Source organism: Lepeophtheirus salmonis, chromosome 1 (assembly GCF_016086655.4).
Source record: "Lepeophtheirus salmonis chromosome 1, UVic_Lsal_1.4, whole genome shotgun sequence".
Lineage (NCBI taxonomy): Eukaryota > Metazoa > Arthropoda > Copepoda > Siphonostomatoida > Caligidae > Lepeophtheirus > Lepeophtheirus salmonis.
This window is the reverse complement of record NC_052131.2, coordinates 1,097,495-1,111,947: the sequence shown is the minus strand read 5'-3', so window position 1 is coordinate 1,111,947 and position 14,453 is coordinate 1,097,495. Positions and strand designations below refer to the sequence as shown.

General features: G+C 31.7%; 1 protein-coding gene across 7 annotated transcripts; it reads right to left on the bottom strand.

The window, feature by feature from the left end:
• Positions 1-16: 16 nt before the first annotated feature.
• On the bottom strand, positions 17-8,983 carry Galphas (G protein alpha s subunit). 7 transcript variants are annotated; one of them, XM_040728033.2, is made up of 2 exons: positions 5,650-8,983; positions 17-2,324 (listed from the first exon to the last, which is right to left on the bottom strand). In XM_040728033.2, the coding sequence occupies exon 2, from the start codon at positions 2,047-2,049 to the stop codon at positions 835-837; it is 1,215 nt and encodes a 404-aa protein (XP_040583967.1). In that variant the 5' UTR covers positions 2,050-2,324; positions 5,650-8,983; the 3' UTR covers positions 17-834. The 7 variants fall into 7 exon arrangements, with proteins under 7 accessions (XP_040583967.1, XP_040583998.1, XP_040583970.1 ...); XM_040728064.2 differs by lacking the exon at positions 5,650-8,983 and adding an exon at positions 4,853-5,004; XM_040728036.2 differs by lacking the exon at positions 5,650-8,983 and adding an exon at positions 2,946-3,658.
• Positions 8,984-14,453: the final 5,470 nt, after the last annotated feature.

The window sequence follows — 14,453 nt, the reverse complement described above, 5'->3', positions numbered from 1 at the left end:
ATTATTAACAAAAGGATTTAATAGGTATATATATTTAGTGCTGGCAATATTATATAGAGAAAAGTTTATATAACCACCATGTGTATTATAGTCAACAAAAATAATAAAATAAAATGATTGAAAATAGTTGTAATAATAATAAAGTCATTAAACAACACATTATTTGAATGCATCTTTTTAATAATAATAATAGTAATAATTATAATAAATTCTTTGATCTTACGCAGCATCAAAAATGAATAGTAATAATAATATAATTGTAAAACATAAAAGCAACAAAAATTGTAAAATCAAAACAAAAAAACTCAATTTTTTGTTCCCTTTAAAAAACCTTTTTTATATAATAATATTTATTTAATATTTTTTGATGAAAAAAAAATTATATTTAGTTAAAAAATTATTTGAGCTACAGAGGTTTGCCAATTTGTCGTCAATGCCTAAGAAGAAGCAGCAGCAGCCCATTTACAAAACTTCTTTCATGTTAAAATGAATCAAAGTTCATTTACATACTATAGTTGTGTGTTTGTGGCAATTCCATATTTTTTCATTTATTAAAATTTGCATTTATTATTATATCGTACAAATGTAGGATATTATATATAATTTTTTTTATTTAAAAAAGCTATTTTTTTCATTATTAGTAAACCATAATTAATAATTTACACTATATGACTGTGTCTGAAGAGGAAAATAAGAATCCAAGAAATGATATTTTTTTTGCATTTTGTCTAAGCCCCAATTTCATTCGAAATGAAGAGAAAAAGAAAAACAAAACAAAACAGAAACAAAAAAAAGTAAAGTAAATTATAACAACCAAAAGTCATGTGTGAGAAATTAAAGAATTTCATACATTCGTAAATGAACTCTTTGGATGATATCTCTACAGTCATTGAACACTCTTCGTATGTTCTCGGTATCTACGGCGCATGTAAAATGTGGGTAACAGTGATGGGCACTATGCTGTTTAGAATCTCCTTGGCTGGATTGTTGAGAGATTTGAAGAAAATTGTCTCTAATGAAATATTTGGCCCTAGTGAATTCTCGATCTGACCCCTGATCAATTTCCGGCTGAGCTTCGGGTGGAATCATGTAATGGAAAAATTCTGGAAAATATTCGTCCAGTTTCGATTTTCCAGATCGAATCTTCTCCTCTAACAAATCTTGTTTGTTAAGAAAGAGGATCACAGATATGGTTCTTAGCCATCGATTATTCCAGATAGAGCGAAACAAATCAAGAGCTTCCCTTAGTCGATTTTGTGTATTGTCTTCTCTCAGAACCATGTTGTATGAACTAGAAGCGGCTACAAAAATAATGGCGGTTACATCGTTAAAACACTGGATCCATTTCCGACGTTCATCTCGTTGACCACCAACATCGAACATATGAAATTTAACTTTATCTACGCGAAACTTTGTTTCAAAAATCCCTGACGTTAGGACCCTTGCTCGAAGTATATCTTGTTCACTAGGTTCAAAATCATCTTTCTTTATGACACTTACTTTATCTAAAAAGTATTTTGCACAGTCTATTAATTGATACTCATTTGAACGCTCGAAACAATTTTGAACATCAGAATCCTTCCACAATATTTCTGTAGTTTCATAAAATAATGGCGTGTATTGAAAATCTGTGGAATTAATATGCTCAAGAAGCCATTTTCGTTTAGCTTCAATATCTTCATTAGCACAAACACAAGAAGGATCTAAGGTAGGCATTGCGGTTAATATAGTTTTTATAGATTCTTTCACATTATTCTTAATTTCTTCCTTCTTTTGTTTCTTTTCCTCTTCCGTGAAGGGTGTCTCTTCATGCAATATTCTCATTTGCTTGACAAGGGTCGACTTTCCAGACTCTCCAGCTCCTAGCAAAAGAAGTCGATGCGTAGCTCGATAGACCTGCTTGTCTTTCTGAATCTGACGCTCTATCTCTTTGTTGGTTTTTCGTTGCTTCTTTTCCTCCTCGACGTCATCCTTGTCAGGAGTCAGTCCACAACAACCCATGGCCAGTAACTCCAGATTAAAAATTGGCAATACAGACGGATAACTCATTATAACTAGCCTCAAAATAGAGGCCAGAAAACACGCATGCTAACATGCCTTACATTGGAAACCCAGGACAAAACAAAAAAATACCACTGACGGATAGGCGGCACTAGCATTCAAACCTTAGGCAAAGAGTTACACAAAAACGATGATTTTTCCTTTGTAGATTGCTTCTCATCATACTGGCGTGTTAGTTGTCGTTGAATATTTCTTGTACCAGAAAATTCTACCATCCATGAAGAAATTTTCAATGAACCACTGCTTATTTCACTATTAGACATCTGGAAAGTAATATTAAATAAAGATATAATATAAGTCTTCGCAATTTATTTAAAGTAAAATACAAATATCTCAGTCAATTTGCTCAAAAAAGATCTTATTGACAAAATGAACTACACAGTTAATGTTATTTACATAATTTAGCCTATATATGTATGTAGACAAACTAAATTAGAAGGATTTCCTTTTAAAAATGACAATACTCTTAATAGTAATATCAAATATGATTAGAGCTATGTTTTCTCTCTCAAGATGAAAACGAAACTGTTTTATTTTTAAGGAATAATCCTCAAGTTAGTAGTACATCCTTGACTCTTGAGGATTATAACCAATAGTATTACAATATCAATATGTACAAAAAGTTGTTGACAGAGATTAGAATGGAAACATGAAATAAATAGGATACTTAGATGAGGAAATTGAGAAGTTAGATGGGGGGAGAGGATGAGAATGGAATGAGCATTGGATAGGACATGTTAATAAATGAGTAAAGGCAGAGTGGAAACAGGAAACTTAGAAGGACATTGAAAGAGAGGAGGGAGTGCAATGCCATGGAAATACTGGAAATTGGAACAAGAGACAAAGAGTAGACTGAGAGACCCATAAGTAGATGATATTCGTACCCAAAGGAGAGGAGGACGTGCGTGCTCCGTGTATGTGCAGAAGAGGAGGAGGAGGAGGAGGAAGAACACAACTACTAACTAGTAAATTCAGTCTTTTTGAGTGTGCAGCAATAGTAGCCAATAATAAAGGAAAATGTGTGTGAGTCAAGTGAAAAAGAGACTTTTGAGATGAGATAATATAAGGGAAATAAATGAAAGGCAAAGAGTCGTCCTCGTATTTTCTATAGAATATATGTCTTAAAAAGAAGTGGCTTAGGAATGTCACATATGTAAGTACTAAGTAGTAGGTGACTGATGATCTATTCCTCCGCCGCCGCCCTCTGGCGTTCACCTTCCCAATGACTCATCATCATCAACATCATCCACTTTAAATTCTATTTTATATTAGTAGTACATATATTAATACATTGAACTAACACAATTTAACAGAAAATAAACTGAAATAAAAAGAGAAGCAGACACTCGAACAGAGATACACACACAGAACAGAAGCAGCAGCAGACAGGCAAATACATAGACTCAAACACACTTTACACACACTCGCTACTTCGTCGTCTTCTTCTTCTTCTCTCTCTCTCTCTCTCTCACTCCCTCAACTCATTCACTCACTACTACTACTACTCACTCCATCTATCTACTTCTTCTTTCCTTCTTCCTCTTTTTCCTACTTATTCTTTTCTTTTCTCCTCCTTTTTCTCTTCTTACTCCTACTATTACTATTCAATAATAATAATAAAAAGTATTCGACCTATTCCTTCCTTCTCCTTTTCTCCCCTTCCTTGTCCTCTTGTTCGTAAGAATAAGGATCATACTCATTCCCTGACCTATTCCGCCATGGAATAGATATATTCTCTCCTATCATCCAGATGATCACCATCTGATATGTCCGTCCATATCTTCCCTTATAGTTAATTATAAAGAATAATATTCAATGGAGGTAGAATGCGTCGTCTTATCACCGATGTTTTTTTTTAAAATCCAGGCCTTTTTATTATCATTTATCGCTTGAATGAAGCGTTTCTTTGTTATTAATTTATATAAAAGGCAGCAGAAGAAAAAGGGATTTACTTAAGAAGAAGAAGATAGGGGGATTTAATCCATTTTAGTACAAAATAAACACTTAATAGCGAATCGTCCTATAATATTAATATAGATCATCGCGGCTCTAACTAACCGGATCTTCTTATTATCTCAGTATCCCATTTATATATGAATGTACTGATATAACATATATTAAAAATATCTCCATGAATTTATATTATATATGTACACATAAATAAATAACTACTTAATAAGATATTATACTAAACATAATATTGCAAAAATGAAGTTAAATGTACAAAAATAAATAAAATCATAAGATAATTTAATCAATATATAAATAGCTTTCTATAAAATATATATATTAAAGGATTTATACTCTTTAGCATATATTGTTATTGGAATAAATATTATTTTAATAACAAATACGAAACTAATAATTTATACTAATTGAATAAAAAGTAATTTGGCCATAATTGTAGGTGCATACTTTTTCAAGGATTGGTAGCTGAGGGGGTTTAAACTAACAGTGAGTGTGAATTCGTTACGGATAATGATAATGTAAATGATATATATAATGAATGAAGTATCTTTTCTTTATCTTAATTAGTGGTGATAAGACGAAATAATAAATACAAATAAACAACAATTATGCTTCTCATTCAAGAAGAAAAGATCTGTATATAACTTATATATATATATATAGTCAATAACCATTAAGTTATATATATAATCAATTTTATTATCTTTTCTCTGCATTCACACTCACATAATTTGATCAATTTTATAATTTGATTTTTATCAAAGAAAACGTAGGGAACACGTAATTCATTCACCTCCTTATAGTACTATGTGGTTATACCTACAATATTCTTACTATTATTGAGACATGAGACCAAATGTACTGTCTACTACACTCCATATTATATCCCGGAATAAAAGTAGTTTCTATAGATATTGCCTTCTACTTCTACTAACGACAGATTTGTCCATGTTATTGTTCTATGTAGTATGACTACTGATGAAGTTGAAATAACAAAACATTCTAATATACATAATATGTGTATTATTGTATCAATATACAGTCATCATCAAATAAAAGCATAAGTGAGAGAGAGAAACTAAAGAGGTTTTTACTTAAATACAAATAAGTATGTACTTATATGTATATGAATACACAAGGTCGTGGTGTGTACTAGCTGATACTGCTACTAGGAGGCTCTCCTTGCTAGTACACACACCTTTCAGGTGTGTGTTCCCCCTCTCAGAAATACAGATTAATAGTTTATACCTTGGTAACCAATCATGACACTGAACAAAATATTCTATTTCAATCGAGTTGCAAATAATATCGTTATTTCACTAAATTTCAAGTTATCCACACATGCACAAATTATATTTTGTTGCATCTACTATTTATGTTAGCATTCAAAACCATCAATTGCTTAAATTTCTTTACTCCTCTTTTCTAAATGAGATGTTCAAGTGGATTTACATACATAATACCTATGCATATGTAGGTATGTAAAAGTTGTCCAATGCTAATCGATTAATTACTATAAATATTTTGAGAGTATTAACATGCTAGCTTTTTAAAACTCATTGGGCAATACATATTATGAAAATGTAATGGTAAAAGAAGATTAATAAGTTATTTCCTTACAATATCCAAGGATGGATGAAAATGTTGTTTTGAAGATAATGATAGAATTTGATTGGCGACTGAAACGACTAAATATTTTTTTCCTTTTCAAAGATTATGAGAACAAGATGGATTGAGAATGAAAGAATCCTTTGAAGTAGATTTAACTGTTGTATGTATACTCTTTTAGAGAAACTTGACGGAGGACTCCATTCACATTTTTAATCGATGTTGTGTGTATAAGTAGATTATGTTTTATGTATATTACAAATTATATCTCCCAATTTGTCTATTATTTGAATCAACTATGAGTTATTATCAAGGAATTTATATACCGTGTACATATATATGTATCATGTATGTCTATATATTGTTTTCTTTTTTGATTATTATTGATTAACAAAGTAATATTTATCTATAGCACAGGCATGAAGTTGAGATTTGCTTTGGAGTAGTGCCGTGTGTCTTGTTGATCTACTACTATAATAGCTGTTGACTCCATATCCGCGAATGATTTGGGCAAGATAGCAAGAACAACACAAAGGGATTCACTGATATTTCTAGAGGTTATAAGGGTCGTCATTGAGAAAAACTTTTTTGTAAGAAAATTGACAAGGGTAAGCTGGTTCGATGCAAACTTTTTTTCTTGTTCGTTAAAACATTATGGAAGAAAATATAGATGTAATAGTACAAGGTAGAAAGCAGGGGCTTCTGACTGCCGACACTAGCCAAGTAGAAAGAAGGGAAAAGAAAAGGAGAATCGGCCTAATAGGGGGAAGAAGGTAGTTGTCGTCGTCACGTCTTGCAATCTTCCTGACTGAATGGCAGCGGGGGAATAATAACTTCTTCTTCTTAATATTTAAATGATGGGCATAAGAGTCAATGTAGGCACATATTAATATATTGTACATTGGAAGATGGATTCTAATGTACGGAGGATTTATTATTTCAGATTTCAAGATTCATCACTAAGGATTTTTTTGAGCTAAAAATCCTTAGAAACAAACATTAGACTGGTGTTGTGCCTGTTTATTTTTATAAAAGACGCCCGTTTAATGAATAAATGCCACAAGAGCTTTCACTCCAAACTAGGCCTGACTACTTTCGAAGTTTAGAACGAGTTTTTTTTTACTTTGATATTTATACAAGCCTAACTACGAACTCTCTTACTGATACCCCCCTTTTATGTTGTTCCTATCTTGTAATTCTAAGCCACATGCTTTTTGCTGTGTTGTCAAGATAAGACATAATTTGTATTCTTATGTCTCAATTTGGAATCTCCTTTTTTCCTTGGTTGTTTTAAATATGGATTCAAAATTCCAAAAAATCCTCGTATTGAAAGACTATACGAAATTTTTTGATTATAGATTGCCGTGACCTTCAGACATGGCTAACGGTACTGTTTACACCTATTTTCCTCTGTTTCTTTTTCTTTTAAATATATAAGAAACCGGTGGCTTTCTTGCTTTGCAGAGATATTAATCGTAGGGAGTGGCACGCCCCCTCCTCCTCCCCATAAAAGCAAGAGACTCTTAAGAAATAAAATGAATACGATTGTTCATTCATGTTTTTGTGGACTCCTTGATATTTTTTTATAACTTAGAAAAGTAATTCATAGTTAAATACCATCAATAAATAAGGATCGGTATCGCAAATTAAACATTCTTTCCCATCCCAATCTCGATTTCAGAAAAAATATCAGATTCCGATTCTGATTAATCGTCCCATCAATAGTGTTGTGTCGGTTCCACTTTAAGACAGAAAACCACGGTCCAGTCCAGTCCGGTCCCATTTGTTGGTCAAATCGATCCCTTTTGACGTCAATGAGAGTGTTTCCTTTTTAATTATTCCGTTATATAATAGAATAAACTATATAATTAATTAACAATAAAATATGTTCGTATTATAATGAAAAAAAAAATCTCCTCAGGACTAATAAGACTGGACCGAATAAATAAGGACCGACAGAACACTACTCATTACTAGTATGTACTCCTTCACCTTGTAACCAGTGTTGGATCAGTCCTAGGACAGTCTTTTTTCTCTGCCCTTTTCAGTTTTTTTTTTATCAGTCCAATCTTTTTTACCATTCTATGTATTGTCTTTAGGACTGATACATCGATCTTTCAGTCCTTCGGTCCTAGCTATCTTTTTATTTTGATAGCTCACTCATAGCTAAGATTGAAGAATATAGGAACTAAGAAAATAATAAGTGATCCCTTCTAGTCTCACGTGACCTACAGGTATCTTGTCTCTTTGAAAGAGATCATGAATTATGATGTAACTTCAGTGACTCAAATGAAATAGTTAGTAGTAAATACGTCATTTTAGCTGTTGTACTTTCTACAAAAGCCTTATGAGGACCGGTCCGAGGAATGACAAATTTTATTAAGATCGGACTGCTGTCTTTTAGACCGATCCAACACTACTTGAAACCTATCTATCTATGGTATATATAGACCTTTATTCATTCATTTTACCATCAAAGTGAAAGGAACTCTCCAAAATAAAATGAAGAACCTATTATACATAATTCATTAAGGTCTTACTTTTTGAGAAACAGTCTAAAAATAGCAAGTCTTCTACGTATATGTCCCCCCCCCAATTAAAGAATGTTCCCCTTTTACTAGAATGTTGAGATCAGGATTGAAAAAATTTAAATCGAAAATAGTGCTAAAAATTTTTCTTTGAAGGATTTATTTTCTTATAAAAAGGTCTTCGGGAAAATTATATAGCAAAGCAAAAAATTTCATATTTGAAAATTCCTTCCAAAAAATTTCATTTTTTGTGAAAAGCTATTTCAAATTAATTCTTGAATTTTTTTGTGAATAGCAGTAGATTTTTGAAGTTTTTTTCATAAAAATTTATTTTGGATTTTTTTATTTATGAACATTTAATTTTGAAATTTCTTTCCAAAGAATTGTATTTTTTGAATAGCGATGGATTTTTAAGATTTATTTCCAAAAAAATTAATATTTGAATTTTTTTGTGAATAGCTGTAGATTTTTTGAAAAATTATATTAGCCCTTTATATCACTCTACCCAACTATTGGATTACTTTTTATTTAATGGAGGCAAATACTAATTTCAGGAACGCCAAAACCAATTCATAAGTGGAAGAGAAGGGCTATTTGTTTAAAAATGGACGCCACAGATTAAGAACACATTATTTACTTAACTTTTAATTGTTATTATTTCTTGAAAAAAGTGGTTTAAGCCAAATGTCACTTGCTCCCTGTTCCGGAGTTGCAGGGTCCGTTTAACATATTTCACATCTTGTGCGTAGGACTAGTACTGTGACAAAACTTACTCGGATTTTAAATGATAATTTTAAATGAAAAAAAATATGAAAAATAAAAAATCCAAGCCAAAAGCAAAATTTATTTCACAAGAAAATGATGGCACGGACTAATTTGAATTTTTTGACAGATATTTAACTTGCTCTTAATGTTTAAAAATTAAAATCCTGTGAAGTTTAGATTGTGTAGAAGAAGGTCCTAGTGGCTATTCTGGTACTTCAAAAAGTCCTTGTGGTTCAGTGCCAGTTTAAATGAATATATATTTGTACTTAAAGGATGAAAATGTATAAAAATAAATTATCTATAAAAATTTTGATCTAATAATACTATTTTTCCTAAAGATGGTAATTGGAAAAAACAACGTAATTTAAGAAACCATTCTGTTAAATATATTAAACAATTTTTTTTAAAGTCATCTCAAACATAACTTTTTTGTCTTTCCTAAGCCCTGCTCTGTCTATAATCCACACTTAAACTTAAAAATTGGGGCCTGCGTGAAATATTTTTTTCTATGCATCTAGTTTTATATATGGAACACGCTTATTCAACCAAACTTCATCCATCTTTTCAGAGTCACTCCCTTCTCAATGAACTTTCTATGAGGATGAAACACATTAAAGTGGATTGGGTTTGATCTCCTTCATATACTGTTGGAAGGTGCTGACATATTATTGGTTCTGGAGGTTATTGGAAAATGAGTCGTTGTGGGGTAGATCTTTTCAAGAAAAGCTGAATAGCATAATAGGTCGTACAATTGAAGAGATGGAAAGTAAAGGCCCGACCCGAGTAATTGACATTTCGAGGGAAATTAGTTCCTTTTGGAAGGCAAACTCAGAGGTAAACTGGGAGATGGCAATACCAGTAAGTGAATGACAAGTACGGGTAGAAGATAATGGAAGGCTGTCGTTCCTAGAGGTCTTTATCGACATATGAAATTATAAGTTTAGTGAAAGACTCGAGAGGGAGATAGTTTTAGCAGAGGAAAATAAATAAATATATATACATGAAAAAGAGAATATGTACCTAGAAACAGTGTTTTTCGTTTTATTAGAGGATTGGAAAATGGATGCTTGAGGCGGGGTTTGGTGGAAAAATCTTGTAGGTCGGCGTTTTTTGCCAGATAGAGAGAAAGATTTAACGAGAGGACATGATGATCATGGCTACACAGCTATTAAGTAGTCCGGGGATTGATTTGGTGGATTTCACCCTATACTGGTTAAAGTATAGTGTAATTAAAGCACTCTTTCTCTTCGTAGTAATTACGACATAAGATATGTTCAAAAGACCATTTGTTTTATTTTTATGTGGAGAACAGTATTTATTAGATTCAAATAGTCAAACATAAGCCTATACAAAAAATCGGGCATGCGAAGTTCATAAAACAAAGTTTTTATTAAATTATTTAATTCCAATATCAAGCCTATCACAAGCCTCTTTTTTAGATATAGGTATACATTCGACTATTTGAATCTAATAAATGTATATTTTTTCAATAGAAATATGAAAAATGGCCGACCAATTTCATTTTTAACTTATAATATGTCATATTAGTAAAAGAAAACGTGGACCAGCTTCTCTAATTTTGTTTCACTTTGCTGTGACCAGTAATAGGCCTCCAAGTGCACCGAACTTCAACCCCATGGACACAAAATCCGATCTGATGTCTAGGATTCAGGAAGAATTCCAGAATCTGTCAAAGGAGACTGTCATGAAGAACAGCTCCCGTTTCTGAGGTCAAGTTGATGTCGTTATTGACGCCAAATGTAAAGATATTGAATAATAACAATTTTTTAATTATTCAGCCTTTAGTTGGCATTGGTTTTTATAAAAATCGGATGACTAGTTTATGAGGAAATGGATTTTTTTTAAAAATCTTGTTGGTTGTTAAATATAAATCAAAGACCAGGTTAACAGAAATACAAGGTTAGACCATCATGTAATCAGGATCTACTGTATCGACTGCTGGGCAAGATAGACATATTTTGACAAACACGCACACCAATCATAGTCATGACGTCGCTATTGCTAGAATTTTTTATTTGATGTGTCGTACCGACAGTTGGGTAAAAAAGTATGATTTTGACAAAACACACAACCACTCATACACTATGACGTCAATATTATAAAGTGTTGTGGATGTCAAACATCAGTCGAACACGAGCTATTCACAGTATAAACCTGTATTTCTATTAACCTTGGGTCACACCCATAATAATTGTGACTAGGATTATTTTTATCGAGGTTACCAATTTTTTATTTCAAGAGAACTTTTGAATGAAATTTACGATTTTAATACATTCACTTTTTGACAAAATGTTATGCAAATGATTTAGAATGAGGATTTTTTTTTCTATTTTCTACATAATTTGACAACTTTCATTTCTTAGTTATGAAATGAAAGAGAAAATTGTATCAAAACAATCGTGTTATGAATTCCTTGAGGAATTAAAATATGTTTTTGATTGATAAACATATCTATTTTATCTGATCAGAATATAATAATTATTAAAAAATTTATTTTAATTCCTTTTTTTTTTATTTCATAATTATGTAATTAATGTTGTCAATTTGAAAAAAATAAAAATAACATTACGCTATTTTTACGCTTATACGCTTAAAAATTTCATTTAAAATTATTTGCATTAATATATGCTGGCCCACAGGTTATGTAGGTGAAATCTGAAAATCAATATGAAGTACTTTGCTCACAAGATTGTAACTTGTAAGTACTCATAGATAATATGATTTAGTTACAATTCGATTAAATCTATGAAAATAAGCATCTTTAATATCTTTTCCAGCAACTTTTCTAGTTTTACAAAACGGAACTAAGTATAGATTATTAAATAAAAATACTCTTATTATAAAATAAATTTGGAAGATTGATACACGTACTTAAGTCAGACCCGTTACAAGACCTCAGTCATAAGCTTGAAGGGGGTCACCTACATATCTGTGGGCCAGCGTATATTATAGTATGTTAGAAATGTTCCTTGGTGCTTAGAAACGCGGCGGCGGTGGAGTTTAAACTACCTTGGGGTCCAGCACTTCACCTGTACAACCTATGGGCCGGAGTGTATTACGGGATATTAGAAGGGTCCATCGATGCCCCCCAGCCCACAGGTTGTACAGGTGAAGTGCTGGACCCCAATCGGCGTTCGGATTGCTTCGATCACAATTTCATAGTTTGGACCCCTCATTTCGCTATACTGTTTAAGATGAGCAGCTCTTGCCGAAGGCGGGCACTTAGATGGGTTTTGTTCAATAACTAAACCAAGTTCTGATAACAAAGTAGAGCAGAACCAATAACTACGAAATCCAAGATAAGGTGGAGATGAGTTCGTCGGATATCTTGGTGCAAGGGGATGATGACTACAAAGTTCGAAATGGGTTCGAGATTGTTTTTATGTTAAGGCACCACAAATATAGAGACAACATGTGATTTACTTTCTACTGACGTCATAAATTGAGAGAGACACCATTTTGGGATGTTCAAACTTGATATTTTGACTACATAAAATGAACAAATTCGGGTGTTTTTTATTTTTTCTGTTAGGTGTATTATAGATTAGAAGGGTTCTTGCCTGGTATGTTTCTTTATCATTCAATTGTGGTTATCTTCCGAATATAATATAAATTGCAAGGAAATTGCATACGATATTATTGTCTAGCAATTAAATTACTCACAATCACATTGCTTCATGATGATATTACCCTCAACGATTTTGTCTCATTATGACGATGTACACAACGATATTACCCCAACGTTTTTGTCTGCAACCTTTTTACCACAATCATTTTACCGGACACCGATCTAATCATTACAAATGTTAGCTTCGGATTTATACCCTACTGTCCTCAGCTGCCGCTGAGAGAGTATTCTTTAAAGGTGGTCAATTATTTAAGAATAGATATCAGAGTTTAAAAGATGAAAATTTTGAAAAAAAAACAAAAAAAGAAGTTCTGTCAATGGATCAAATATTTATTAGTTAAACCATTTTATGGATTTTTTTAATTATAAATGTAACTTTAGATCTTTCAGTTTTATTTATTCTTGTACCCTTTTTCTCTTCATTTTTTTTTTTGAATAAATAATGAATATAATTTCAGGAAATTAATTGCAATTATAAACATTTGTCAAATTCAAATACCCAAATACGAATAAAAAATAACCGCCTTTCATTTTTTATTGAGCAGGAGCCCTTAAATTATAGATAAGAAATAAGAATAAATATTTTTAATCGGGCTTGTGTTTATTAGCTCACAAAATTACTAACTGAGCGGGTGTGGACTCAGGATTACTTAAGCGGACTAAAGCTTTGCCTATCACCAATGTATAATATATATTAAGATAATAAAAAAAAATTAACAAAACAGCGGTTTAAATGGAAGAAGTGCTAATCCTTTAATTCTCCTTTATCAATTGTAATATTATTAGACATGATGGACTGGACATTCATATTGGACATCACTCATGGATTGACGAACAAGCCCTACCATAATAATTTGAGAAACATGAGGCCCTTGAAATTTTTCAAGTCCCTGAAACCTTAGCATTGAGTTGGCCTCAATCATACGTACTGCAATTAGCCAAATTAAATAATTATTATATGAGTGTCGAATAATTTTTTAGAGCCATTTTTATCGTCATTAATTATGTATTTACATTTATTCAATTAATAAATTAACTAATGGAATTAAACATTGAGAAAGGAATTTACATTAATATTTGTTTTATATGTTAATGAAGTCGGTGCCGGATTCTTATTCTAAATTGAAATAAATGAATATATGGAGTTGAAATATTGATATTCTTTGAATTCTTATGATTTCACAGTCCAAGATATACAACTTTGAGGCTTCGAGTCCTTTGAGTAACTACGTAACGCAGCCTGTTTCGCTTGTTTTGGACAATCAAAAAAGGTTTATGAAAAGAGAAAGACAATCGTTATATTGCAATTTTAGATTTCTCCAACTGTACTGAGCTTTACAGTTTTCCTCGCACTCTCCAACAACCTGATCATTGACTGCTTCCCTCAGTCATCTTAGTGGTTTGTCACACCACAACCAAGCGAATCTTATTCGGACACATCCTGGATCATGACGAAGTGGAAATCACTGCTCTTGTGTAATAAGATGCTAAGGCTTCTTCATCAATCCATTAAGTCTTGTCCAACGTGAATAGTCCATCATGTTTAATGATATCACAATTGATAAAGGAGAATCAAGGAATTCGCACTTCTTCGATTCAAATCCCTGTCTTGTTTTGTTTATTTTACTTTTATCTATATGTATACTAGCACGAACACGCTATCTTAAAGATAGCAAATGAAAAATTAAAAAGATTTTATTTATACTTTGTTTGTTTATGTTAAAATGAAATTTATAATAGGTAAATTTATATTGTAAAACCTCTTTGTATACAATTATATATTATTGTGTACTGTCCATTTGATGTACATATAATCAAATCTGTACCCCCTTTTGACACTCTTGAAAATACTAATTTTGGTAAATATAAAACAT

Excerpts from the sequence above, each read along its gene's own strand:
- Galphas (XM_040728033.2), bottom strand. The coding sequence starts at position 2,049 with ATGAGTTATCCGTCTGTATTGCCAATTTTTAATCTGGAGTTACTGGCC.